This window comes from Saimiri boliviensis, chromosome 3, assembly GCF_048565385.1.
Source record: "Saimiri boliviensis isolate mSaiBol1 chromosome 3, mSaiBol1.pri, whole genome shotgun sequence".
In the NCBI taxonomy this organism is placed as follows: domain Eukaryota; kingdom Metazoa; phylum Chordata; class Mammalia; order Primates; family Cebidae; genus Saimiri; species Saimiri boliviensis.
In genome coordinates this window covers 49,594,579-49,620,298 of record NC_133451.1, presented here as the reverse complement: position 1 = coordinate 49,620,298, position 25,720 = coordinate 49,594,579, and the positions used below count along the sequence as shown (strand labels likewise).

The 25,720-nt window shown below is 34.0% G+C and overlaps 1 protein-coding gene across 1 annotated transcript in view; it reads left to right on the top strand.

Annotated features, from left to right (window-relative positions):
- CHIC2 (cysteine rich hydrophobic domain 2) overlaps positions 1–25,720 on the top strand; it is a 59,443-nt gene that overhangs the window by 13,400 nt on the left and 20,323 nt on the right. The window contains exons 2-5 of the mRNA XM_003933621.4: positions 2,377–2,431; positions 2,574–2,729; positions 23,510–23,566; positions 23,733–23,792. Coding sequence (XP_003933670.1) covers positions 2,377–2,431; positions 2,574–2,729; positions 23,510–23,566; positions 23,733–23,792 — 328 coding nt within the window. The remainder of the gene's footprint in view (positions 1–2,376; positions 2,432–2,573; positions 2,730–23,509; positions 23,567–23,732; positions 23,793–25,720) is intronic.

Here is a 25,720-nt window from a genome sequence, read left to right as displayed (position 1 = left end):
GAAGATATATAAGTAAATCCAAAAATAAAAGGGAGGGAAGGTAAAGCAATTTGTATTCAATGATATTTTTTTCCTCTCAAGAGTTGACGACTGTGGTTATCTGCAAAAAAATGTTATGAGGATAAAGTTGAATAACTAAAGACAGGGGCAACAACTACGGAGCATGGAAAAGGGAACTTATTGTGGATGAATAAAGATTGCTATAATAATGCTCACTGAGGTTAGAAATAAGATATATATGTTATGTGTGTGTGTGTGTATATATATATATATATATATATATATTTATTATGATGATGCATTTATAAATGTGATTTTTTTCCAGTAGCTCCAGGCAGTATGAAGAAAGTAAACAATTTAATTGAACGTGGGTTCTCAAGGGACACTGTAGAGATGATTAAGGGTGTTTGTTGGAGTGTGGTCAAAATGATTGACTACGTAGTTGTGGCAAATAAGAAAGGTAAGGGAGTCATAGGGAGCTATGGAGGGGTGGGAAGCAGTAAATTACAACCAGAAGCCAAAAAACAAATTTAGTAAGGATGGGAGAAATGAAATGATTGACGGCAGTGGTAAAAGGAAAATTTACAGTTCAAAATTTCAGAGGTAATACAGACCCAAGTGATAACAGTGTCCAGAATATATCACAGTGAATAGGTTGCTGAATTAGATAGAGGTGAAGGAAGTAAAGTTCTCTAGAGCAGATAAGGTCAGGAGTGAACTATAGTTGAGGATTTCTTAAAAACGAGTGGCATTTCAACAGCGTTTGTGGTTAAAGTGAAGATATATACAGGTATATGGTGCTTAACTATGGGGGCTATTCTGGTAAATGGGTCGTTAGGCAATTTCATCACTGTGCAAACATCACAGAGTATGTATATACAAACTTAAATGGTGTAGGCTGCTAAATATCTAGGCTATATAGTTATAGCCCATAGCCCTTAGGCTATAAACCTGTACAGTATGTTACTGTACTGTGTGCTGTAGGCAGTTGTAAGACAGGGTTTTTGTGTATCTAAACATAGAAAAGGTACAGTAAAAATAACGTATTATAATCTTATGGTACCATGGTCAAGTATGTTCTGACTGAAACATTGTTATATGGCACATGACTGCATGTATTTGAGGTTTTGTTTTTGTTTTTGTTTTTAAGATGAGGTATCCTGATAGCTGCAGATCAACACATTGAGGGTTTCAAATGAAAATGTTAAAGGAGTTTGGAATGGAAAGGTCTGTCAGGAAAGATAAATCTGAATTTGATGATGATGAGAAAGCAGGGTAACAGATGGGAGTGGTTTACACTGAGTTATGGCTATAGACTAAAGGAATGTAGAGATAGTGAAATGGAAGTATGTGGGATATGAGTAAAACAAGCCTGTTTCAAGATTCCATTTAGATGTAGGTGTAAAGTTGGAGTCTATCCTTTACTGTGTGTATTACATGAACTTTCAAAATTATCTCAGATTATATAAAAGTAAAATTGGTCTCATATGTGATTGATTTCCTAAGGAAACAAAGCAAGCTGTAAAAGCCACAAAAGCCTACTATTGTAGGACCTCCTGAAGTGCTGCATGGAACATGCTCAATAGCTGTGATTTGAATGAATTCTCTTTTCTCCAAGTACTGGTAGACTTCTAGTAGATAAAAGCAAAATAGGTTGTTTTTATTATGTCTTTTATCTTCTTATATTTACCATTCTTTGAAAATCGTTTAAATCTTTTATCAGTTTTAAAGCCATGGAATATTTTAACCACTAATCAAGAAAAGATCTTTTAGGTAATAGGAATAGATTTAGGTATAGTACATGTCTACCTTTTCTTTCATACCATCTAATGCACTGACAAATAGGTATTGAATGGAACCTAAGACCGTTCTCTTTTTTTATTTTTTCTCTCCCTTTTTTCTTATTCTTGCCCCTTCCCCACTCTTCTTCCTGCATTTTTCCTTATTCTCATCTTATTGCTTGTTTAGAGCACCTGCTAAAATTCACAGCCATTATTTGTTTCCACCGATAACATTAAAAGCTGGAAAAAAATTGCTATCCCACCCATTAAAATAATATGCTTTGAAGTTACTTTTTAAGATATAAAAGTGATAGCTCAATTAAATGAAACATTTAAACTTTTGTTTACATACTCCTGGTTAATTAACATTCAGCCTCTTATTATGTAAAAGTTTCCATTTAACTGCTAAAATAATTGCTTGTTAACATTTCATAAATTGCTTATTACAGTTATTTTATCTCCAACTTCCATTTTATGTCTCAAACTTTCTCTGTATGTGAAAATGCTTTCTATTGACTTGACCTTCAAATTAAATGGTCTGCATTTTTGGCAACAATGACATATAATAACATATTCTTTTTATTCTTTAAAATAGATTTGGACTGAGCAACAAATTTGAATCAGAATTCCCTTCTTCGTTAACTGGAAAAGTGAGTATCTCATTTATGTAGTGTTTGTATGCCTCAAAATGAGAGTTTTTTTTTCTGAAAAAAATAGAAAAAAGTATGCTAATCAGTCATGTTTTTTGACTTTAATATTTCATTGTTATTATTTCTTAAAATTTTTCTTTAGGTAGCTCCTGAAGAGTTTAAAGCCAGCATCAACAGAGTTAACAGTTGTCTTAAGAAGAACCTTCCTGTTAATGTACGTTGGCTACTTTGTGGCTGCCTTTGTTGCTGCTGCACGTTAGGCTGCAGTATGTGGCCAGTTATTTGCCTCAGTAAAAGAGTAAGTTGAATTATATATTTTAACTTAAATTTAGAAGTGGACAAGGAAATTTTGCATTTATTTTTATATTGAATGAATCACACTATCCTGAATACAGTATGAAAGTAATCTGATCCAGGAGAGGAGTGACTCAGTAAAGTTATTATATATCCAAGTGCTGTTATTAAATAGTCATCTAAAAATTATATTTATAATTTTAGGAGCAAAGAGTAGAACATGGCAGTATCTCTGTCTGTACTGTATATCGATGGTGGTGTAGTATAGTGATCAAGGATGCTGGCTTCAGTTCTACCATTTATCTGTATGACCTTAGGCGTGTTTCCTAACCTCTTTAAACCCTACTTGACACAACTGTAAAATGTTCACCTAGTACTTGAATAGGATTGTTGTAGAGGTAAAATGAAAATGTTTGGAAAGCTCTTAGCTGAATAGCTCAAAGGAAGTGGTGAATAAGTATTAATTAATAGTATTCTTACTAATAATAAGATAGTACCCATAGAAGAAATAAAATGGTTACAATGGTTGTTTCTGGTTGGTAATTATGGGACATTCTTTTCTTCTTTTTATATTTTACAAATTTTCTGTAATGAGCACAAAGTGATTCTGTAATCACAAAAAAATAACTTTAAAGACTCATCATTTTGACTGCTTATAATAAAAAATTCTGGCCGGGCACAGTGGCTCATGCCTACAGTTGCAGCACTTTGGGAGGCCATGGTGGGCAGATCACTTGAGGTCAGGAGTTCTAGACCAGCCCGTCCAACATGGTAAAACCCCATCTCTACTAAAATATAAAAAAATTAGCCAGGCATGATGGCCGGCACCTGTAATCCCAGTTACTCAAGAGGCTGAGGTAGGACAATCACTTGAACCTGGAAGGTGGAGGTTGCAGAGAGCTGAGATTGCACCATTGTACTCCAGCCTGGGCAACAAGAGTAAAACTCTGTCTCAAAAACAGATAAACAAAAAAATGTTGAAGATGTTGGTAGAGATATGACAGATTATTATCGATTGAATGCATATTTTTATTAAAATTTTAAAAAATTATGTTTATAGGCCAAGCGTGGTGGCTCAAGCCTGTAATCCCAGCACTTTGGGAGGCTGAGGTGGGTGGATCACGAGGTCAAGAGATTGAGACCATCCCGGTCAACATGGTGAAACCCTGTCTCTACTAAAAATACAAAAAATTAGCTGGGCATGGTGGCACGTGTGTATAATCCCAGCTACTCAGGAGGCTGAGGCAGGAGAATTGCCTGAACTCAGGAGGCGGAGGTTGTGGTGAGCCGAGATTGTGCCATTGCACTCGAGCCTGGGTAACATGAGTGAAACTCCGTCTCAAAAAAAAAAAAAAATTATGTTTATATGTATAAAAATGATATATTTTAATTTTTAAAAAATATATATATTTTAAATAAACAGTGACAGGGTTTCACTCTCTTGCCCAGGCTGGTCTCGAACTTCTGGGCTCAAGCAATCTGCCCTCCTCAGCCTCTCAAAGGGCTAGGATTATAGGCGTGAGCCACTGCACTGAGCCAAAAATGATATTTTGTTAAGTTGGAAATAAATGAACGGTTTTATGTGGCTGGATTTTGACAACCAATAATAGTAGGAGTATGGATGAGCAAATTCTCTTTGTCTCTTGATTTCTGTTATGAAATAAAAGATATATTCCTACCAAAATTTTTTTAACTGGTACGTTCTATTGATAGGAAGGAATTAATGCCTTTGTAGTACAATGACTGTTGTAATATTTACTTTAATATTTCTAATACTTGCTTTTTTCTAAAAATGGTTCTTTTTTTTTTTTTCATAGTTTTCACCAGATTACCTTTAAACTACAGAACATTTTTTTCACTTCTGGTGGTCTCTGGGTCCACTGTTGATTTCGTTGTTGTTATAGTTTGGATCCCTTTGTTCCCTTCCACTCTGTGGGCGTTTCCATTGTTTCAGTGCCTGCTGTATGTCACTTGGTTGGTAATTGCTATCGTTTAACCCAGGCGTCCCCAAACTATGGCCTGCGGGCCACATGTGTCCCCCTGAGGCCATTTATCTGGCCCCCCGCCGCACTTCAGGAAGGGGCACCTCTTTCATTGGTGGTCAGTGAGAGGAGCACAGTATGTGGCGGCCCTCCAATGGTCTGAGGGACAGATGGGGATGCCTGATTTAACCCAAAGAATCATAAGAGTTTTAATATTGTAGATACCTTTGAGATCTGGCTTTTTTGTTTGTGCTTGGTTTTGTTTTGATATCCTTTTAAAAAAAACTTTTAAATGAGTATCATAAGGTGTTGCAGTGTGTGTACAGTGTATTTAGAAAACAAAGGTAAATGAGTTAAACTTTACATTCTTATCAACTTGAGATCCTTTTTGAAATGCCTTCATTAAATTCCTTCTTATGTGAGATGTAAGGTTGACTTTTTAAAGCTAGTTTCATCTGTGGTTTCAGAAAGTACATTTCATTTAGCATTTTAGTGTTCAGTCTAAGGTCTCTTTTTTGTATTTTATATGACTAGGTAGAATATTTATTTGCTATATTTAATTTTATATGGACTACTATCTAGGAAGCATAAACAAACATGACTTGCTTTTTAAAAAAGCTGTATGTATCTGTGTCTTGGGTGTAAACTATTATATAACCATGGTAAAAGTGACACTTCATGCATGTATGAAGTATATTACAGGCTCTGGAGAAAGAGGCGTTTTGTAAGATGGGGGCAAAATAATTTAGAGCAGGGATTTTTAACTTTTTATTTGCCATAGATCCTTTTGATGGTTTAGGGAAGCCTATGAATGCTTTCTTAGCTGCTTTATATGTATTTAAAAATATTTAATATAGGGCCAGGTGCGGTGGCTCAAGCCTGTAATCCCAGCACTTTGGGAGGCCGAGGCAGGTGAATCACGAGGTCAAGAGATCAAGACCATCCTGGTCAACATGGTGAAACACCATCTCTACTAGAAATACAAAAAATTAGCTAGGCGTGGTGGCACATGCCTGTAATCCCAGCTACTCAGGAGGCTGAGGCAGGAGAATTGCCTGAACCCAGGAGGCGGAGGTTGCGGTGAGCCGAGATCGCGCCACTGCACTCCAGCCTGGGTAACAAGAGCAAAACTCCATCTTAAAAAAAAAAAAAAAAAAAAAAAATTAATATATTCCGAATATATAAAGTAAAATACATGGGATTACAAAAGAAACCAGTTATATAAAATAGTTATCAAAAGACTAGAAAACGTCAATATGATTTATAAATATGTTTCTTAATGCCTAAAAATAAGATAGAAGCAGATCCATGGTAATAATGATATAATAGGAATAATCTGTGATTTCTATAAGCGATGAAGGTACAGGTCCTGTTTAGTCTATTATAGTTAGTTGCATACATTCATAACCTAAGGAAATGTAATACATTTAAGTTAGTGCTGTTTTGTCTTGCCTTTAAAATCCATCTCCTCATGAGGTCAGGAGATCGAGACCATTTTGGCCAACATGGTGAAACCCATCTCTCCTAAAAATACAAAAATTAGCTGGGTATGGTGGTGCTTGCCTGTAATCACAGCTACTCGGGAGGCTGAGGTAGGAGAATCACTTGAACCAGGGGGTCAGAGATTACAGTGAGCTGAGATTGTGCCACTGCACTCTAGCCTGGCAACAGAGCAAGACTCCATCTCAAAAAAAAAAAAAAAATTCATGCCCAACTTCATGCCCTTTTTATGACCTGATATTATTCCCAAGACCTTGTTTTTATTTTGTCTTATTATTATTATTAAGATGGAATTTTATTCTTGTTGTCTGGGCTGGAGTGCAATGGTGCCATCTCCACTCACTGCAACTTCTTCCTCCCAGGTTCAGCCAATTCCCACCACACTGTGCTAATTTTTTTTTTTTGAGATGGAATATCACTCTTGTTGTCCAGACTGGAATGCAATGGTGTGGTCTTGGCTCACTGCAACCTCTGCCTCCTGGGTTCAAGCAATTCTCCTGCTTCAGCCTCCTGAGTAGCTGGGATTTCAGGTGCCTGCTTCTCCTGGCAAAATTTTGTGTTTTTAGTAGAGATGGGGTTTCACCATGTTAGGCCAAGCTGATCTTGAGCTCCTGACCTCCAGTGATCTGACCGCCTCGGCCTCCCAAAGTGCTGGGACTACAGGTGTGAGCCACTGTGCCCTGTTCTATTTTTTTTTTATTGTTTTTTAGACCTTCTAAATTGCCTTTTTTTCTTTTTAACTACCTTTGCCTATTTTTAAAAATTATTTTTTAATATACAGTAAAATTTTTGTGTACAGTTCTGTGATTTTTGATAAATGTGTAGAGCTATGTAACCACCATCACCACAATCAAGATTCATTACAGTTTTCTGTAAAAAACTTACTTGTGCTGTTCCTCTGTAGTTGGACCTTTGTTAGCTCTTAAACCTAGGCAACCAGTGATCTGTTGTCTATTCCTATAATTTTGTCTTTTCTAGAATATTATATAAATGGAATCAAATAGTATATATAACCTTTTGAGTCTGGCTTCTTTCATATAGCTTAGTGCCTTTGAGATTCATCTACTGTATTTTGTTTTATTTATTAATAGTTTATTCTTTTTTATCATTGAGTAGTATTCCATTGTATGGACGTATCACAGTTTGTTTATACATTCATCAGTTGAAGACATTGAGTTGTTTCCAGTTTTTGAATAAAGCTTGCCATAAACATTCACATGCATGTTTTTGTGTGAACTCAAGTTTTTATTTTTTAGGAAGGGGATTGCTGGGTTATATCGTAAGTGTATGTTTAATTTTATAAAAGATTTCCAAACTGTTTTCCAAAGTTGGTAAACCATTTTGCATTCCAGCCAGCAAATGGAGAGGTCCAATTGCTTAGTATCCTTGCAGGACTTGGTATGGTTAGTTTCAGAAATTATAGTCATTCTAATAGATATATAGTAGCATCTCTTTGTGGTTTTAACTTACATTACCCTCACGAGTAATGATATTGAGCACCATTTCATGTGCTTATTTGCTGTTTGTACATCTTTGTTAGAGTGTTCATTGAAATATTTTGCCCATTTAAAAATGGTTATTTCTTGAGTTTTGAGAGTTCTTCATACAATTCTGAATATAAGTCCCTTGTCAGATATGTGCAAATATGTATTTTCAGTCTTTTTGTTCTCCAGCAGTGTCTTTGGCAGAACAAAAGGTTTAGCTTTTGACAAATTCATTACTTTAAAAAAAAAAAAAAAAAACAGATTGTGCTTTTAGTGCAGTATCTAAGAATTTGCTTAAAGTAAGGTCATGAGAATTTTCTCCTATGATCTCTTTATTTTACTTTTAGGTGTATGGCTCGTTTTGACTCAGGTTTTTATATGGGTGTGAGGTATGGATCAAACTTTTTTTTTCTTTCGTATGATTATCTAGGCTTTTCCAGTACCATTTTTTGAAAAGACTATCCTTTTCCCTTGAATTGCTGTTGTACATGGTCAAAAATCAGTCAACAATATCTGTGTAGGTTCTTTCCACACTCTATTCTGTTCTATTGATCTATATGCCTCTCTTGATTAAATATCACAATGTCTAGTTTACTGTAGCTTTTTTTTCTTTCTTAATTAAAAAGGATACATGGGTTTGCTATATTGCCCAGGTAGGTCTCAAACACCTGGGCTCAAGCAGTTCTCTCATCTCAGCCTCCCAAGGTGCTGGAAATTACAGATGTGAGCCACTGTGCCCAGCCTACTGTAGCTTTTTTTTTTTTTTTTTTTTTTTTTTGAGACGGAGTTTCACTCTTGCTACCCAGGCTAGAGTGCAATGGCACGATCTCGGCTCACCACAGCCTCCGCCTCCTGGGTTCAGGCAATTCTCTTGCCTCAGCCTCCTGAGTAGCTGAGACTACAGGCATGCGCCACCATGCCCAGCTAATTTTTTGTATTGTTAGTAGAGATGGGGTTTCACCATGTTGACCAGGATGGTCTCGATCTCTTGACCTCGTGATCCACCCGCCTCGGCCTCCCAAAGTGCTGGGATTACAGGCTTGAGCCACCGCACCTGGCTACTGTAGCTTTATGTTAAGTCTTGAAATCAGGTAGAGTGAGCCTTTCAATTTTTTTCTTATTTTTCAAGATTGTTTTGGCTATTCTAATTTCTTTACCATTCTGTATAAATTTTAGAATTAGCTTGTCAGATATCTACAGGAAACACTGCTATTTGATTGGAATTACATTCAATTTACAGATGAATTTGGGGAGAATTGACATCTTAACAATATTAAGTCCTCCAAACCATGAACATTACATAACTCTGCCTGTATTTAGGTCTTTGACTTTTTTGTTGTTAGAGCTTTGTAGCTTTTTGTGTAGCGTATAAATTATGCTTATGTTTTGTTAGCTTTATACGTAAGTATTTCTTTGGGTTTGGTGCTTAAATTTATTGTTAGTACATAGAATACAATTGATTTTTTGTATATTAACATTGTGTCCTACAACCTTGGCAAACCCACTTATTAAATTCCAGGAACATTTTTGTAGATTCCTGGGGATTTTCTACAGAGATAACTATGTTGCCAGAAAATAACGACAGTTTTACTTCCAATCTGTATACTTTTTCTTTTCCTTCTCTTTTTCACTGTGTAGGACTTCTAATAAAATGTTGAAGAGGAGTGATAAGAGCAAACTCCTTGCTTTATTCTTGATTTTCTCAGTTGTTTTTCTGTTTTTCACTTCCATTGATTTTTTGTTTTTATTATTTCTTCTCCTTGCTTTGGATATAATTTATTTTTGTTTTTTAGTTTCTTAAGGTAGAAGTCATTGATTTCACTTTTTTTTTTCTTATATATGCATTTAACACTCTTTCCCTCTAAAGCACTGTTTTGACCATATCCTACACATTTTTATATAGTATTTTTATTTTCATTTGGTTCAAAGTGTAATTTTCTCTCTGACTCATGGATTATCAAGAAGTTTGTTTAACCTCCAAATATGTGGTGATTTACCAGAAACTTTTCTATTACTGATTTCTAGTTCTAGCACTGTTAAAGCACATACTTTGTGTGATTTCAGTTCTTTTAAATGTTTTGTTTTATTTTACAGCCTTGAATACAGTATTTTATATTTTACTAGCTTTATTGAACTGTAAGTGACATACAGTAAACTGCACGTATTTAAAGTGTATTACTTAATGAGTTTTGTCACATCTATACACATGCGTGCATCAAGATAGTGAATGTGTTCATCATTCCCAAAAACTTCCTTGCACAAGTGCTAATCTGCTTTCTAAGATTAGTTTGTATTTTCTAGAGTTTTATCTAAATGAAATCATACAATATGCATTCTTTTTTGTCTTCTTGTTATATTTTTTATTTATTTTTGAGATGAGGTCTTATTCTGTCACCGAGGCTGAAGTTCAGTGGCATGATCATGGCTCACTACAGCCTTCCCAGACTTTGTAGGCTTCACTCAGCCTCCCACATCAGCCTCCCAGGTAGTTGGGGCCACAGGTGTTTATCACCACGCCTGGCTGATATTTGTACTTTTGATGGGAACAGGGATTCGTCTCTCAAACTCCTGAGCTCGCTCAAGCAATTCACCCACCTCAGCCTCCCAAAGTGCTGGGATTACAAGTGTGTGCCTCCATGCCTGGCAAGCCCCTTTTTGTCTTCTTTTAGTATGATTTTGAGATTCAACCATGCTGTTGAATCCATAGTTCATCCCCTTTTATTGCTGAATAATGCTATTTGTGTGGCTATGCCACATTTGTTTATCTGTTTACCTGTTGATGGACATTTTGCAGTCTGTAGCTGTCTTTTCATTCTCCAGCAGTATCTTTATATACATAAGGCTGCTGTGAATATTCTTGTTCAAGTGCTTTTATGAACATACACTTTTTTTTCTCATGAGTAAAAATTCCTGAGTGGAATGCCTTGGTCATACATCATGTACATCATGTATATGTTTAGCTTTCTTTTTTTCTTTCTTTCTTTTTTTTTCTTTTCTTTTTTTTTTTTTTTTTTTTTTTTTTTAATGGTGGTGGGACAATCCATGGAAATGCATTTAAGGAACTGAGAAACTGCCAAAAATGGAGGCACTATTATTTTATGATCTCACAGTACTGTAGGATAGATTCTCTTCTGCGACATTCTTGTCAACATTTAGTTTAGTGTTTTATAGAGTTTGGGTGTGTGTTGCCTCTAAATCCCATGCTGAAATGTAATCCCCAGTGTTGGAGGTAGGGCCTGGTGGAAGGTGACTGGATCATGGGAGCAGATCCTCCATGGCTTGGTGCTGAGTTCTGGTTGTTTAAAGTGTATGGCACCTCTGCCAGCCCCCTTGCTCCTGCCATGCCATATGAGATGCCTGCTCCCTTTCATCTTCCACCATGATTAGAAGCTCCCTGAGTCCTCCCCAGAAGCTAGGTAGATGCCAGAGCCATACTTCTTATATAGCCTGCAGAACCCTGAGACAATTAAACCTCTTCATTATAAATTACCCATTCTCGGGTATTTTGTTATAGCAACGCAAGAACAGCCCAACGTAGTCTTTTTAATTTCAGTCCTTATAATAAGTGTGCAGTGGTGTAATGTTATCATTATGGTTTTAATCTGCATTTTTCCTAATGGTTAGTGATGTTGAACATCTTTTCATGCTAATTTTTCATTTACGTATCTTTTTTGGTGAAGTGTCTGTTCTAAATTTTTGCTCAATGTTTCTTGTTTTCTTATTGTTGAGTTTTGAGAATTATTTATAGATTCTGGATAAAAGTATCTGCTTTGCAAAGATTTCTTCCAATCAGTAGTTTGTCTTTTCGTCTTCCAATAGTTTTCAAAAACAAATTTTTAATTTTTATGAAGTCCAATTTGTCTTTTTGTTCTTTTAGGGATTGTGCTGTTAATATTATATCTAGTAATTCTTCCTAAGCCCAGATCACAAGGATTTTTATGTGTTTTCTTCTAGAGTTTTACAGGTTTAGGTTTCACATTTTGAGTTAAACTTTCTATTAACATATGATTTATTGTATGGATTGAAGGGTTTTTAAAAAATATATGGGTATTTAATTTTACCAGTTACATCTCTTTAAAAGACTTTTCTGTCTTTACTGAATTGTCTTTCTTCCTTTGGTGGAAAGCAGTTAATGTACGTGTCTGTTTTTTGGCTTTCGCTCTTCTTTTTGTTTGTCTATCTTGATGTGAGAACCACACTATTTTGAGTATTGTAGCTTTATAATTATGTCTTGAAATTGGGTAGTGTTGGTTCTCCAACTTTGTATTCCCTTTTTCAGAGTTGATTTGCTTTTGTAGATTGTTTGTACTCCATATGAATTTTAGAATCAGCCTGTCAATTTCTACAAATCCTGCTGGGAATTTAGTTTGGATTGTATTGAATCTATGAATCAGTTTGGAGAAATTGGCCACTTAAAAGTATTTCCTCTTCTGACACATGAATCAGTATTTCCTCCATTTACTTAAGTCTTTTATGTTTTTTTCTGAGTGATATTTGTAGATTTTAATGTATGTGACTTCGTATCTTATATATCTTTTTTCATCTTTATAAGAACTTAGTTTTTTAATGCTATTTAAAATGGTATTTTTTTATTTTAATTTTTAATTTTTTGTTGATAGAGTATAGCTTTGCTAAACTCACCCGTTAGTTCCAGGAGTTTCTTTAAAGATTCTATTGAATTTTCTTCATAGACAAATATGTCATCTGCCCATCAAAACAGTATTACTACTATGCTTTTATTCTAATCAAGATGCTTTTTGTTGCTTTTTCTTGCCTTACTGCACTGGCTAAAATCTCCAGAATAACATTGATTAGTAGTGGTGAGAACATACTCTTTGCTTGTTCTTGATCTTAGAAGGAATGCATTCTGACTTTCATTATTAAGTGTTAAGTTAATTGTAGGGTTTTTGTAGATGTCCTTTATCAGCTTGAGGAAGTTTTATTCTATTAGGTTGTGAGAGTGTCGGTTAATATATATGTTTTGTTTTTTCTTTTGAGATAGGGACTCTGTTGCCCAGAGTGGAGTGCAGTGGTATGATCATGGGTCACTGCAGTCTGGATCTCCTGGGCTCAAGTGATCCTCCCACCTCAGCTTCCCAGATAGCTGGGACTACAGGCTCACATCACCATGCCTGGCCAATTTAAAACAAAGAATTTTTGTAGAAATGAGGTCTCTCTTTGTTACTCTGGCTTGTCTTTAACTCCTGGGTTCAAGCAGTCCACCAGTGTTGGCCTCCCAAAGTGCTGGGATTACAGGCATGAAACACTACATCTGACCGTCATTGTAATATTAATATAGGTTTCTTAGTTTTTTTCTTCTCTGAATTTTTTTTAAAGATAATTGCTATTTAGTTTTTGAAACTGGCTCAGATGCTTGTGTTTCTCTCATTTATTTTGTATGCATACAAATAAATGGTAATCCAGCTCACTATATTTCTTTTAGTTGAAGTTCTAGTTTACTTAGATTTCTTCTGAATTTCTTTACTCTCAACTTCTAGTTATCCAATAAGTGTGACTTACTCTGGTTAGGGGATATAGTAGCGTTGATAATCTAAATGGAAGAGGTGAATAGTAAAGTTTTCTTTTTAAGTTAGAATACAACCTTGTAAGACTTAAAGAAATTCAACGGAAAGTGAACCTGGGGGAATCATAAGTAGAAAACTAAGAATATCAGTATATGGGAGGAATATAAAATGTCCTTATTCAGTTAGACTGATGTTATTAAAAGTTATCCAAAACTTTCAGACCGGATTTACGTTTGGGATTGACCATTTATAATCAGTAACTCTGAGTCATAAAATGAGAAAGGAACTGAACATTTAGATGAAGAATCAGATAAAGAAAAATGCCTATAACATATAACATATTACAGATATTAAAACAAGGCAGAACAAATTTGAAACTGTATTGAAATTCTAATGAAGTGGGAATCCCGAAGAATTTCTAGTGAACAAGGAAAGATGAATGAAATGTAGTCTTGTAACTGCTGTTATTATTGATTGAAGATATAGAAAACCAATGCTGTTTTTTTCTAGAATGCTATCCAATTTGCTTTATTTTGGTAAATATAACAAAAATTCATATGGTCAGTAATGGTCTTAATCTTCATTACCCTCTTATTCTTGACTCTCGTATGCTTTTATTACAGAGGTTTTTCAGGAACCTGATCTTGTGTAGGGGATGTTTATACTGTTGTAATGCACAGTGATCGACTTAGCAATATAAAATACAACTTGGAGAAATTTTTGTCAAGTAAATTTAGAGAAGCAAACAAGTTATGGTTTGTATTTAAATCATAAACATCTTATTTTTACATTTCATAAAAACTTTCACATATTTGATGTTAGACTTTTACACCTACTTAAATGTAATTTAAGATAGAAACACTTAGTTTATAATACCAGTTACTCTAAATCGCTAAATTCCTGATGTTTAACTTGAAAGATTTTGCTATAAAATGTAAAGTATGCATTAATGTGCAACGAAGTAATGGACTACAAGGAACAAATAAAGAGAAAGATAATTATTGTATACCGGCAATTAGCAAGTCATATTACATACATTCTCTTTTAATTTAATCTTTATAACACCTTATGTGGAAAATATCATGGTAACATCAGAAAGTTATTGAGTGCTTACTTATTATTTGCCAGGGATTGAGTTAATCAATTTGTTTATACTGTTTTCTTACAGAATTACAAAAGCAGATTAATCAGATTATTTTAAGGATGAGAAAACTGAGGCTTAGAAGTCAAGTAACCTGTTTGAGGTCTCCCAGTTTATAAAGTTAAGCCAAACTGGAATTCCAGTCTTACAGCTCAAAATCTCATACTTTTCCCACTATTCTAAAGAGATACAAAAATCAAGCTATTTTTTATTATTGAAATTTGGCATTATACCTACCAGCAGCGAGTTTGATTTTAGAGCTTTGGAAGGAATTTAAAAGATTTCATGAGTTAGGAAATTCAGGCCTATGGGCTGAATTAGGTTATGATTTACCTAATTTGTGCAGTTGGTTGATAAATAGTAACAATATCCATGCATTGTTATATCAACTTTTGCAGTACTTTAGTTTTTCGGCAGATTTATAAGTATTTTTTCCTAATAATTAAATAAATTTGTGTTTCTTGAAGACACAAAGAGTAAAGGAAAAAAGCTGTAAAGCAGGTAAAGTGGGTATAGGAGAAAAATACATGTTTTAAGCATATTTTATACAAAGTTACAGTTGGACAACCAAAAGTTGATATATTGCTTTTGCTTCTGTTTAGCTTTTATAAAAACAAATAAAAATCAACATCCTGTCTTTGAAAAGTTATTTATTAGGTTCCCACTCCCTAGCAAATAAGTTTTTATGACTTCTGCTTAAGTTATTTTTCCTCTGGTATTAATATCGTTTCTTGAAACTTGTGTGTTTACTTTTACAGAGATTGGGAATGACATGTAATGAGTTAATGCAGTGAAGGTAGGACGAGAACTCTGAAAGAAAGAATTGGGTTTTCTGTATCTAGCCCTAGGCATTTAATTTGGGGTTTCTTGCCCCTTCCTCACTTTCCTTCCCTATTATAAGATACAGGATAATAAAATAGATTTGACCTTTTTGAAATCTTGTTTCAGTCCCTTTACAAAATGGATCTTACATAAAAGATTTCTCATAATTGGAGGAATACATTTACTGTTGTTCCATTTTAAAGAATGCTTTGGCCTTGAAACTTAAAAAACAGGTTCTTATATAAATTACTGCCATTATTATGAACACCAGTGGCAATTTGTTTTTAATTGAAATTAAACCATGTTACTAAGTTTTTGTCATAAAAGAAGATACTCGTAAAAGTGGAAATTTTGAGCCTTAAAAATGCAGAGGTAGCACTGGGACTTTAAAGATGTGCTAGAATCCTTAAAATGTGTTTTGTCAACAGCTGACTGACATTCATTTCTCTCTATTTAGAACATAGTATTGGTGTAGTGGTTTATAGAAAGATTTGCACCTATCTTCTGTGACCTGAGTTTTTTATGTCAGATACTGTATTTTTTCAATTCTAGGGTGTCATTTGCTGTTTTTATAGATTCCACTTCTCTTTTGAAATTCTTTATTTTTTCATCCACCTTTCTACTCTCTTTTGTTGAACACATTAATCATAGTTTTAGAGTAAGTTGATTATTCAAAGCCAATAGCCTTGTTAGTGGCATACATAACTTGCATATCTTAGATATGTTGTTTGTCTCAGGATAATATCTGTAAAAAAATCTGACTTACAAAAGTTCATTTTTACAAAGTAACAAATGGCCTTGAAATTAAGGACAAATATATGTAAAATATAACTGAAATGAAACCATTAAGATTTTAAAGTGAAGGGAAGACGGGTGGATTCAGTGAGGTGACTACATAAGTCAAGAAGAGAAAGGCATAAAAGTAGACAAGAAAGATAATTAAACAGATTAAAATGATACTTAAAAGACAAAAACTGTCAGAATTTGGTGTACTAGGAAATAAAAAAGGTGAAGGGCAGAGGAGGAGGTGTATAAAGAATTATTGTCTCTATTTTCCAGCTTTGTTTAGTAGATGTATGTTAGGGCCATTCCCTTATTTGTCTCAGGATATTATTTGTAAAATATCCATAACATATCTCTTAAAAAGTTCTTAAGAAAAATTCTTTTACTATCTTTTCTTTACTTTTCTTTTTTTTTTTTTTGAGACAGAGTCTTCTCACTCTGGCACCTAGGCTGGAGTGCATTGGCATAATCTTGGCTCACTGCAACCTCTGCCTCTTGGGTTCAAGCAGTTTTCCCACCTCACCCTCCTAGGTACCTGGGGCTACAGGCACATACCACCACACCTGGCTAATTTTTGTATTTTTAGCAGAGTTTCACCATATTGGCCAGGCTGTTCTCAACTCCTGACCTCAAGTGATCCACCCACTTTGGCTTCCCAGAGTGCTGGAATTACAGATGTGAGCCAAGATCCCTGGCCTATAAATTTTTTTTGTGTGTGATAATATTGTAATAGTTCTGTAGCATGATGAAAATAACAGGAAGTCGAAGGCCATTTAATCCTGGTTTCATATCCTAGCTCCAGCATTTCCTAGTATAGATTAGTGTTTCTTCACCTCTGTAAGCTTTCGTTTTCATATGTAAAAAAAAAATTAGACAAATTGTTTCTCCAGTTGTCTGTTATCGTCTGTCAGCAGATGATTTTCTTTTACCCCTTTCTTTTTCTTTTTATGAAACAATTTTTTTTTTTTTTTTTTTTTTTTTTTGAGACAGGGTTTTACTCTGTTGCCCAGGGTGGAGTGCAGTGACATGCTCACTGCAACCTTGACCTCCCAGGCTCAGGTGATCCTCCCACCTCAGCTTCCCAAGTAGCTGGGACCACAGGAGCGCACCATCATGCCTGGCTGATTTTTGTATTTTTTGTAGAGATGGGTTTTTGCCATGTTGCCCAGGGTGGTCTTGAACTCCTAGGCTCAAGTGATCTGCCCTTCTTGGCATCCTAAAGTGCTGGGATCACAGGCCTGAGCTACTGCACCTGGGCCTTTACCCTTTTTCTACCTGTTGATCCTAAGCACTGATTCTTCCTTTTGTAATTACATATATATTTTTTAAATTCCTGATAGTCGTACTTTTTATTTTATTAGCTTAGTGAAATTCCTTTGTCTTATGAAAAGTTTTTCTAATATTCTGTGGTCAGTTGAAACTCTATTTAATTTTTTTTATATTTTTTGGATTTTTTTTTTTTTTTTTTTTTGAGACAGAGTTTCGCTCTTGTTACCCCGGCTGGAGTGCAATGGCGCGATCTCAGCTCACCGCAACCTCCACCTCCTGGGTTCAGGCAATTCTCCTGCCTCAGCCTCCTGAGTAGCTGGGATTACAGGCACGCACCACCATGCCCAGCTAATTTTTTGTATTTTTAGTAGAGACGGGGTTTCACCATGTTGACCAGGATGTTCTCGATCTCGTGACCTCGTGATCCACCCGCCTCGGCCTCCCAAAGTGCTGGGATTACAGGCTTGAGCCACCGCGCCCGGCCACTTTTTTTTTTTTTTAGCAATAGTGGTGACATATTTGCTGCTCAAGTTCAAGGGAGACCCTTCCTGCACCCTGCCCCAACCCAAGCACATTTTCATTTTACTAGATTATTGAAACCAAAAATACTCTTTGAGACTCAGTAGAAAGGTTGCCCAGGGAAATGGGTCATGCAGAGGTGGGTCAGACAGGGACCTCAAAACTCAATTTTAGTTTTTAAAAATGTTACCAGTATTTTCTAAAATGTTATCCAAAGTTATTAGATAACACCCTTTATATTGTGCATGTTTTGTACATGTTTCTTTTTTTCTGGAGAGAGAGAGAATCCCCATCTTTCATAATTCATAGCCAGTGTAACCTAAACAAATTAATAATCTCTCGCTAGCCTAGATCATAAACTTGATGAAATTCTATTTAAGATTAAGTCACTGCCCAGTACTAACTTAAGAGGATATTTTTGATTCACAAAATGTTAGCGATCTTTTTAGCATATTTCCATCTAAAAATATTACTTTTAACAAATAGTTCATGATACTTCAGTGGATGTTTTAATATGTCTAGGTTATGTAAAAATAAATGTTCATGTAAAAATTTTAAAAGGAGCTTTAATGTGCGGGAAAGGAATTTGTTTAAAAATCCTTTTGATAAATCATATTCTAGTTTATCTTTTTGGTGAATCTAGATTTTTCATGTAGCATAATACTGTGAGATGGTTATTTAATATTCTGCACATCACTGGAATATAAAATTTTATATTAATCCAGATGAACAGAAGTGAATAATATAATTTCCTCTTAAGTTTTCTTATGTTAAAATAATTCATTTTAAATTACATATGGTTTCTTCCTAATAACGTAACCAAAAACATTGTTTTATTTAAATTCAGTTTACACAGATGTCTAAAGATAAATAGCATTCTTATTTGAAAAATACTTATAAAAACAAGATTATGAATACATTCAAAGCATTATTCGAGTTAAAGGTTAGTTAATGCATTATAGATTAAAGAGCTTAAAATTAAAATTTGTTTTAAGTAGGAAATTGAACATTTGAAATTTTGCTTTCCCATTTTGTGATGGTATGCATAAATCCAATTCAAATACATTTTATAGGTTTAAATAGATGAACTTTTATAAATAGTTATTAGTGAGATATTCTAGTTATACATTTTCTTAGCATATCATAGTGTCTTTTTGTTCTAAAGACTGAGAACACTATTTCATTGGGAAATAGTAAGAGAAACTTTATTACAGTTTCTACACTTAATAGTTTTTTTTTTTTGGCTTAATACTCTAAAATTCATGAAATTTCCATTGGTTTTATTAGTAATGTCTAGAAAACCACTTCTTTGTAAAACCACATTTTCAAACAATTGATTGTCAATAAATGAGTCATTGGGAATTAGGCAACTCTTAAATAATAGTGGTTGCAAAGTAGGAGATTAATACCTTAAAGATTTTCTAAATGGTTCTTTGCTTTCCTGCAAGACTTATTTATATCTAATGGCACTTAATTTGTTTACAGGGAATAATATTAATAATTTATTCCTAAGAAAGTTACAGTATTTAGGAAAAATTACAAAAGTACCTAATAATTCAAATTTGAATTTTCAGGAAATCTTCGTTTTCTATTGCAGTAATTGAGTTTGTCTAGGTGTATATGTATTTTGCTACTGTAAGCTTACTTTAGATGCTTCTTTGGAAGATATGTCTTATATGGGTATGTCTTATCTAATATTGTTGATTAATCATGACCTCATTAGCCATTTTGTGAATTACTGAGGTCCTTTTAGTTCTCTTTGTTTTCATGTTTTTCCTTATTTTCATAATTCTACCAAAAATCTAAAAAGGACCAAAGGCAATGTAAATAGAAGCCAAAATTTCTACTCTGTTACTACTACTGTTGCTCAACTTAAATCCGTTTAATATCTATTTAGTAATTGAAATGATATTTTTTGAATCTCTTGTTAATTTTTACTTTCACACAGCTAAATGGCTGTATTAAAACTAGTTCACTGATGAGAAAAATATAACCACTAAGGTATGGAAATGAAGAAATGTATAGGTCTTTTTTTAAGAAAAAGGGTCATTTAAAGTGAACTGTCCGAGCGAGATGGGTAGGATCCAGAGGTTTGGAGCTGTCTGCCTCAAGACCAGGTCAGTAATATGATACCACTAGCACAAAAAAGTTGTTTCTCTTGCATGGTATGAGTTGGTGGTCTTGGTCCATTTAATTATTGATGAGAATACATGATAAAATTAGTTTTATGTTGATCATCTTTTGCAGAAGGACTGAGGATTCCATTGGTAAAGAACCACTAACCTGTCCCCTCACCCCCAGAGTGTGAACAGTGAAAAAGGATTAAGACCCACTGTAGGGAAGCTTGCACTAAAGCCTGCACTGCCCTTTCCCCTGTTCTTTCAGCCAAATAGATTTTTAGTTCCCATGACTATCAATCGGTGCTTTTCACAAGCACTAAATTCTCTTAAGAAAATTAAAGATGACTTATTTTTTTTAGAAAGTAGTCTGGAATACTGAAAGATGGTGTTTTTTGGTACTATGTTTCATGCTGACAGATCCCATACGTATTATTTTTTTCTGACATATATTAATGTGCTTCAGCTTGTTTTGAATTTGGAATTGAAATAAAACATTTAAAAACCAAGGAGAGGTTGTTAATATGATTAGGTTTGCTTGTCCAGTTAGCAAGTATGGAGTTTGGCAGTGTTGAATCTTACATTTCGTTAGAAATAGCTACTTAACAGCATTGTGGACATAAACTCTTAACTTTTCTCTAGATGACTACAGTTATAGTATGCTTTCTTTTCAGGTTTAAAGCTTTTAACTAGCTTTTATAAATGCTGAAGTGTCATTTTTTTCTAGTATCTGCCAAATTGGTATTGTATTTAATCTTGAAAATATATTTTGATTTTCTTAACTAAAAATAATTGCAGAGTATTAAACATTCTCAGTAGTTAAATCTTTTTTTTTTTTTTTTCATTTAATTTGAGCTTTTGTTGTTACTAACAAATAATTTGTGGCACAGTTTCTTTTCTTTCTTTTTTTAAATGACTGCTAGAATCTATATACTTGTCACCTTAGTGTGCTAGAAATGTTCCACTCAAATCAAGGGTTCCTTTCTGGTTTTGTATGTTCTCACCTGCTCCTCACTGTAAATCATTGAGATGTCAAGTGCAATGATTAATTAAGCTGCACGTGCAAGTGCTTTTTTTTTTCACCTGTCAAGCAGGAAAGAAGTCTTATAGCAAGATTAGATGGTGCTAATTTGCAGCTTTTACTTCAGACTGTGAAGTGTGTAGAAATATTTTATATTTATATGCTTATTCAGAATGTGGCATACCAGAGCTTGTTTGTTTTAGAATTCTTAAATATTGTAATACAATTATTACACCAAACCCTATCATTAAACTCCTAATTATAGGCAAAGAAGAAATTCAAAATTCCTACATAAATATTTTGGAAGTTAAGATTTATACTTCGTAATTATCTTTTATTCGAAAGCTAGTAGTTGATTTAAGTTAAAGTAAATATTTTTAAGTTTTAAAATTGTACGTGTCTGTGTGTGTCTATATATCATAATGAGATCTATTCTTACTGTAGTATGGGTTTAAATTTCTGACGAAATGATGATGGTAACTACATTTTCTTCTTTAAGTAATACATATTTACAGAATGTAGTATTAAGCTTTTGAGTACTATTTTATACTTTAATATAAAACAATGGACTTGGAAATCTTGTTCCACTCTAGTTCTTTCATCATCCACCCACCCCCAAAATCATCAGTAAAAGTGAAACCTCAAATTGTATAGTAATCTTAATCTATTATTAAAAGGCCCTGGAAAGAAAGATTACAAGGTAGATTCAGGTTTTGAATCGGTTTTGCCATTGGTTTAGCAGCGGGTGGGCAGGCAGATGCCTGCTCAGAGTAGAACCTATTGCCATTTTTCACCATTGATAGAGTAGCCTTTCAGAGTCAATGAGCTCTGTCAATGTGAGCTTGTCAAGGCTACAACTTCATAGACCTGAGAGGCGGTTTGAGAGGTCAGCCCTTTTCAGGTTCGCTGTGATGCAAATGAACTTTAATGCTTAAACAACTATTGGAATTTTTATGTCTGCTCCTTGTTCTTTTTTCTTCACAAAGTCATTGACGAGACATTCAGTGCTTTTTAAATTGGAAGTTGCATTGTGCTAAAGACCTAGTACAGATTTACGGAGGGCTGAAAGCAGTTAGATCATGTTCTTTTCATGGTGCGATTAGAATCAAATCGATTTCCCTACAGCCTTCAGCATTCAGATGGCAATTTTAACAAAGCTTGGGGGCTAGACAAGGGACAAAACGACCGAACTGAATGTTAATTACACTCTGCAGCCTTATTTTCTTTTGATTTGGGGCTGACTGGCAACTAAATTAACAAAAAGTGTGACCATAACTGCTGCCCTATTTTCATTTAAAAGGAGAGCTGCCTCTAAAAGGCTATCTTTACAAAGAAACAAGTGAGGTCTGCTGATCATTGTTAACAAGGGCACATTTTTTTTTCTTTAAAATTCTTGCCAAAAAGACTCTTCAAAGAAAGTAATGTAATAAATTAGTCATTGGCATATTATTACCTAGAGAAGTAGTTGGTTTTCTGATTTTTAGGACATAAGCTTGGAAAATGTAAGGCAGTAGCCGTAATTCATTGGTAGTTATGAATTATAATTGGCACCTTATGTGACTTTGGTGTGTCTTTAGCATGTTTAATATGCTAAAAGGTAACGTAACTAGATTACAGTGGATACTTTAAATAAATACTAAAATTTTATTGTGTAACATTAAACTGTTCAAACCCAGCTTCATCCTAACAGTTTTTCATCCAGCTAGTCCTTGCTTAACACGTAAATTTTCATATTTGATCACTAATACTTACTTATAATTATACCACATTAATAGTGGTAAGATGTTTTTTTCTTTCCCTTGCAAGAAAGGTGCAGCTGAACCAAGTTGCAATTGATCCTGGTGGCTACACTGTCATTTTTGCACGTGCAGCTGTGTCAGTCTCATCCTAACACCTGGCACCATGAATTACCCTCTTTTATTCATACTCCCAAGCCAGAAACATTTTTTGCAGGATAGCATATTTTGCAGTAGTCAAGTGAAGTAAATTCTCAGTTGATTCCTGAAACAGTAATATTAAATTAAGAGTTTGATTTTACTATCAGATGACACTTTTATGTTGGTTTAAATAAAATTTTTGCCTTCTGTCTGTAGAATAATCAGTAAGCCGGCTTTTAAAGATGGATATTATTTTAAGCATGATGTGAAAGTTAGTTTGTTTTTTTAACTCCTTGATTTTTAAATATTAACCTCCCAATTTTTTTTTGTTTTGGAACTTACTGAAAGACCCTTTGCATTTTGTTAACTAATATTTACTTTTGTTTTAAAATATGTATTAAGGAACTTTTGTTACCATTTAAGTATTGGAAACATATTTTTCAAACAAGTGGGGATTTAAATTGATTTGGCAGATGATATTAGCTTTTTAAACCTTGATAGTTTTAAATCAGAGGCTAGTAAAAAAGATTCGTATGATTAAAAATAAAGCAATACGTTTTTAAAGAAAGAATACTCTTTGTGTTTAGGTTACCATTTAGTGCTTAGAACACTGATAGTGATGCACACCACACTATACTCAGTCACCGTCTTATACCTCTTCCTTTTCCCAGAAAAAAAAGCAGCTGCAAAAGAAAGTTTTCTAAAACCAGTCAAGAGTAAACTTTTTTCTCATTTGTCTTCCAGACACGAAGATCGATTGAGAAGTTATTAGAATGGGAAAACAATAGGTTATACCACAAGGTGAGTACCACAGGGAGCAGCTTCGTACTGTTGGGGTCTGAATTGCACAGTATGGAAACAGATGCTTTTGTTGAACTAAAAATATGAAAGGTGGACAAATGGGTTAGTCTGTGTGCTGCAATAAAATAGAGCTCATTTTTCTTCTTTTACTCTCCTACTTGTCTAGCTGTGCTTGCATTGGAGACTGAGCAAAAGGAAATGTGAAACGAATAACATGATGGAATATGTAAGTTAAAGGGCTGTTTTGTGAGTTTCTCTATTAAATGATCATTTATTTTGCTTCTGATCTTATTCTTTCCATGATTATTAATCAGCAAAGGTGTCAGGAGCTTAATCTCTTGAGTGCAAGGATTTTCTACGGTTCACAGATGCATGGTTTCATGTGCAAGACTGATTTATAAAGTTATGAATGACTTGAAAACAAGGCTTCACTGTGTTCTGAAAAATAATAAATTAATTGCCAAGATAAAATAGCCTGAACATGTGTTGATGGAGTGTGAAATTTTAGATGCTGTATGAAGAATAACCACAACTTTGGTTACGCAGCAAGTCAGATATGGCTTTTTTATATAATGCTAATCAAGTTTCCCAGTATGGAAGAAAACCTTTCAGCCAAGCCATTGGAGCTTAAGAAACCTTTAGCCTTTATAGATTTTAACTGCCCATACCTCAGTGGCCTTTAAAGAAGTGTTATTAGAATAATGCTTAGTAAAAATTAGCTTAAAAATAAGCAGGAGATGAGATGTTGATCATCTTGTGTTTACTTATTAAAAAATACCTAATTTGGCATATGTAGAGATGATGAATTTTAGAACTTATTCAGCATGGGATTTAATTTACCAACTCCATGATTTACTTGAACAGTTTTTCTCCTTTTGAAATTTTCAGAATACTCTAGAAAATTAGGAATTTTAATTCTCTTTTGAGCCTGGGTGTTTTATTTTAAATATGGCCAGGTTGTTACTTTAAAAGAAAAAGATCTAAGGAAAAGTTAATTGTTGAAAATAAAACTCAGAGCCTTTGTGAAGTACCTGTTACAACATTTCTGAGGAATTTTGTCTATTCTTTAAAACTATGTAGCCATCATAGATATGTGTGTGTGTGTGTGTGTGTGTGTGTGTGTGTGTGTGTAAAATATTGATTAAAACAGTTTAAATAGTTGTAAATTACCATAAAATCATTTTTCTCTATTAGCATTTTCCTGTTCTTTCATTATCACACAGTCAAATTCCATTTCTAGCTTTGAACATAAATAATATTTATAAAATGTCTTAGACTGGCTTTATTCAATAAACCAAATAATGTAGATTTTGTCTTTACTATATCAAACATGTTAATTTATGATGATGAGAAAGACACTTGATACTTCTTTATAATCATAACACATTTGAGTAACTTATTTTGAGTTGAGAATACTAGTTTTGTATTTTTCACCTTAAAAAGAGGGTTTATGTATGTATTTTGGGAAGAGAAATGGATAGTTTGGAGATGTAAAGGATTTAGTGAAAAAAATACTGCATATATAAATACAAACACTAAGCTTAAAACTGAGGTATTAATTTTTTCATGCATTTCTAAATTTACTTTGGAAAGGAAAACATAAAAGTTATCCCAATACTATGATTTCCAGATCGAGCCATGTGACTATAATTTATTCATAAAATTAGTAACCTTCCAAAATATTCTGAACTATATGCTTTGTTTGTAAAATAGTTTCCTTGAATTTTTAGATAATTAAGCACTTCTACTAAAGCCATTATATTACTTCCTCATCATCATAGGAGATATCCAGAAGAATAGTAAAGATAAAATGAATATTTAAATTGCTAGGAAAAAGCTGGGTGTAGTGGGCATGCCAGTAGTCCCAGCTACTGGGGAGGCTGAGGCAGCAGGATCACTGGCGCTCAGGAGTACAAGGACAATCTGGGTAATACAGCAATACCCCCCCGCTTAAAAAAAAAAAAAAAAATCCTGGGGAAAAAAATGTGTGTTTCACTAGATTTTCTCAGAGTATATATATTTGTGACAGTTGAAAGTAAGAATAACGTAGCTTAAAAAAAAATTCATAAAAATGAATTTTGAAAGTTAAACAAGCAAATAAAATTCATTTTATCTAATGAATTTGGGCCTTTTTAACCATGTGTTCCTCTTTTC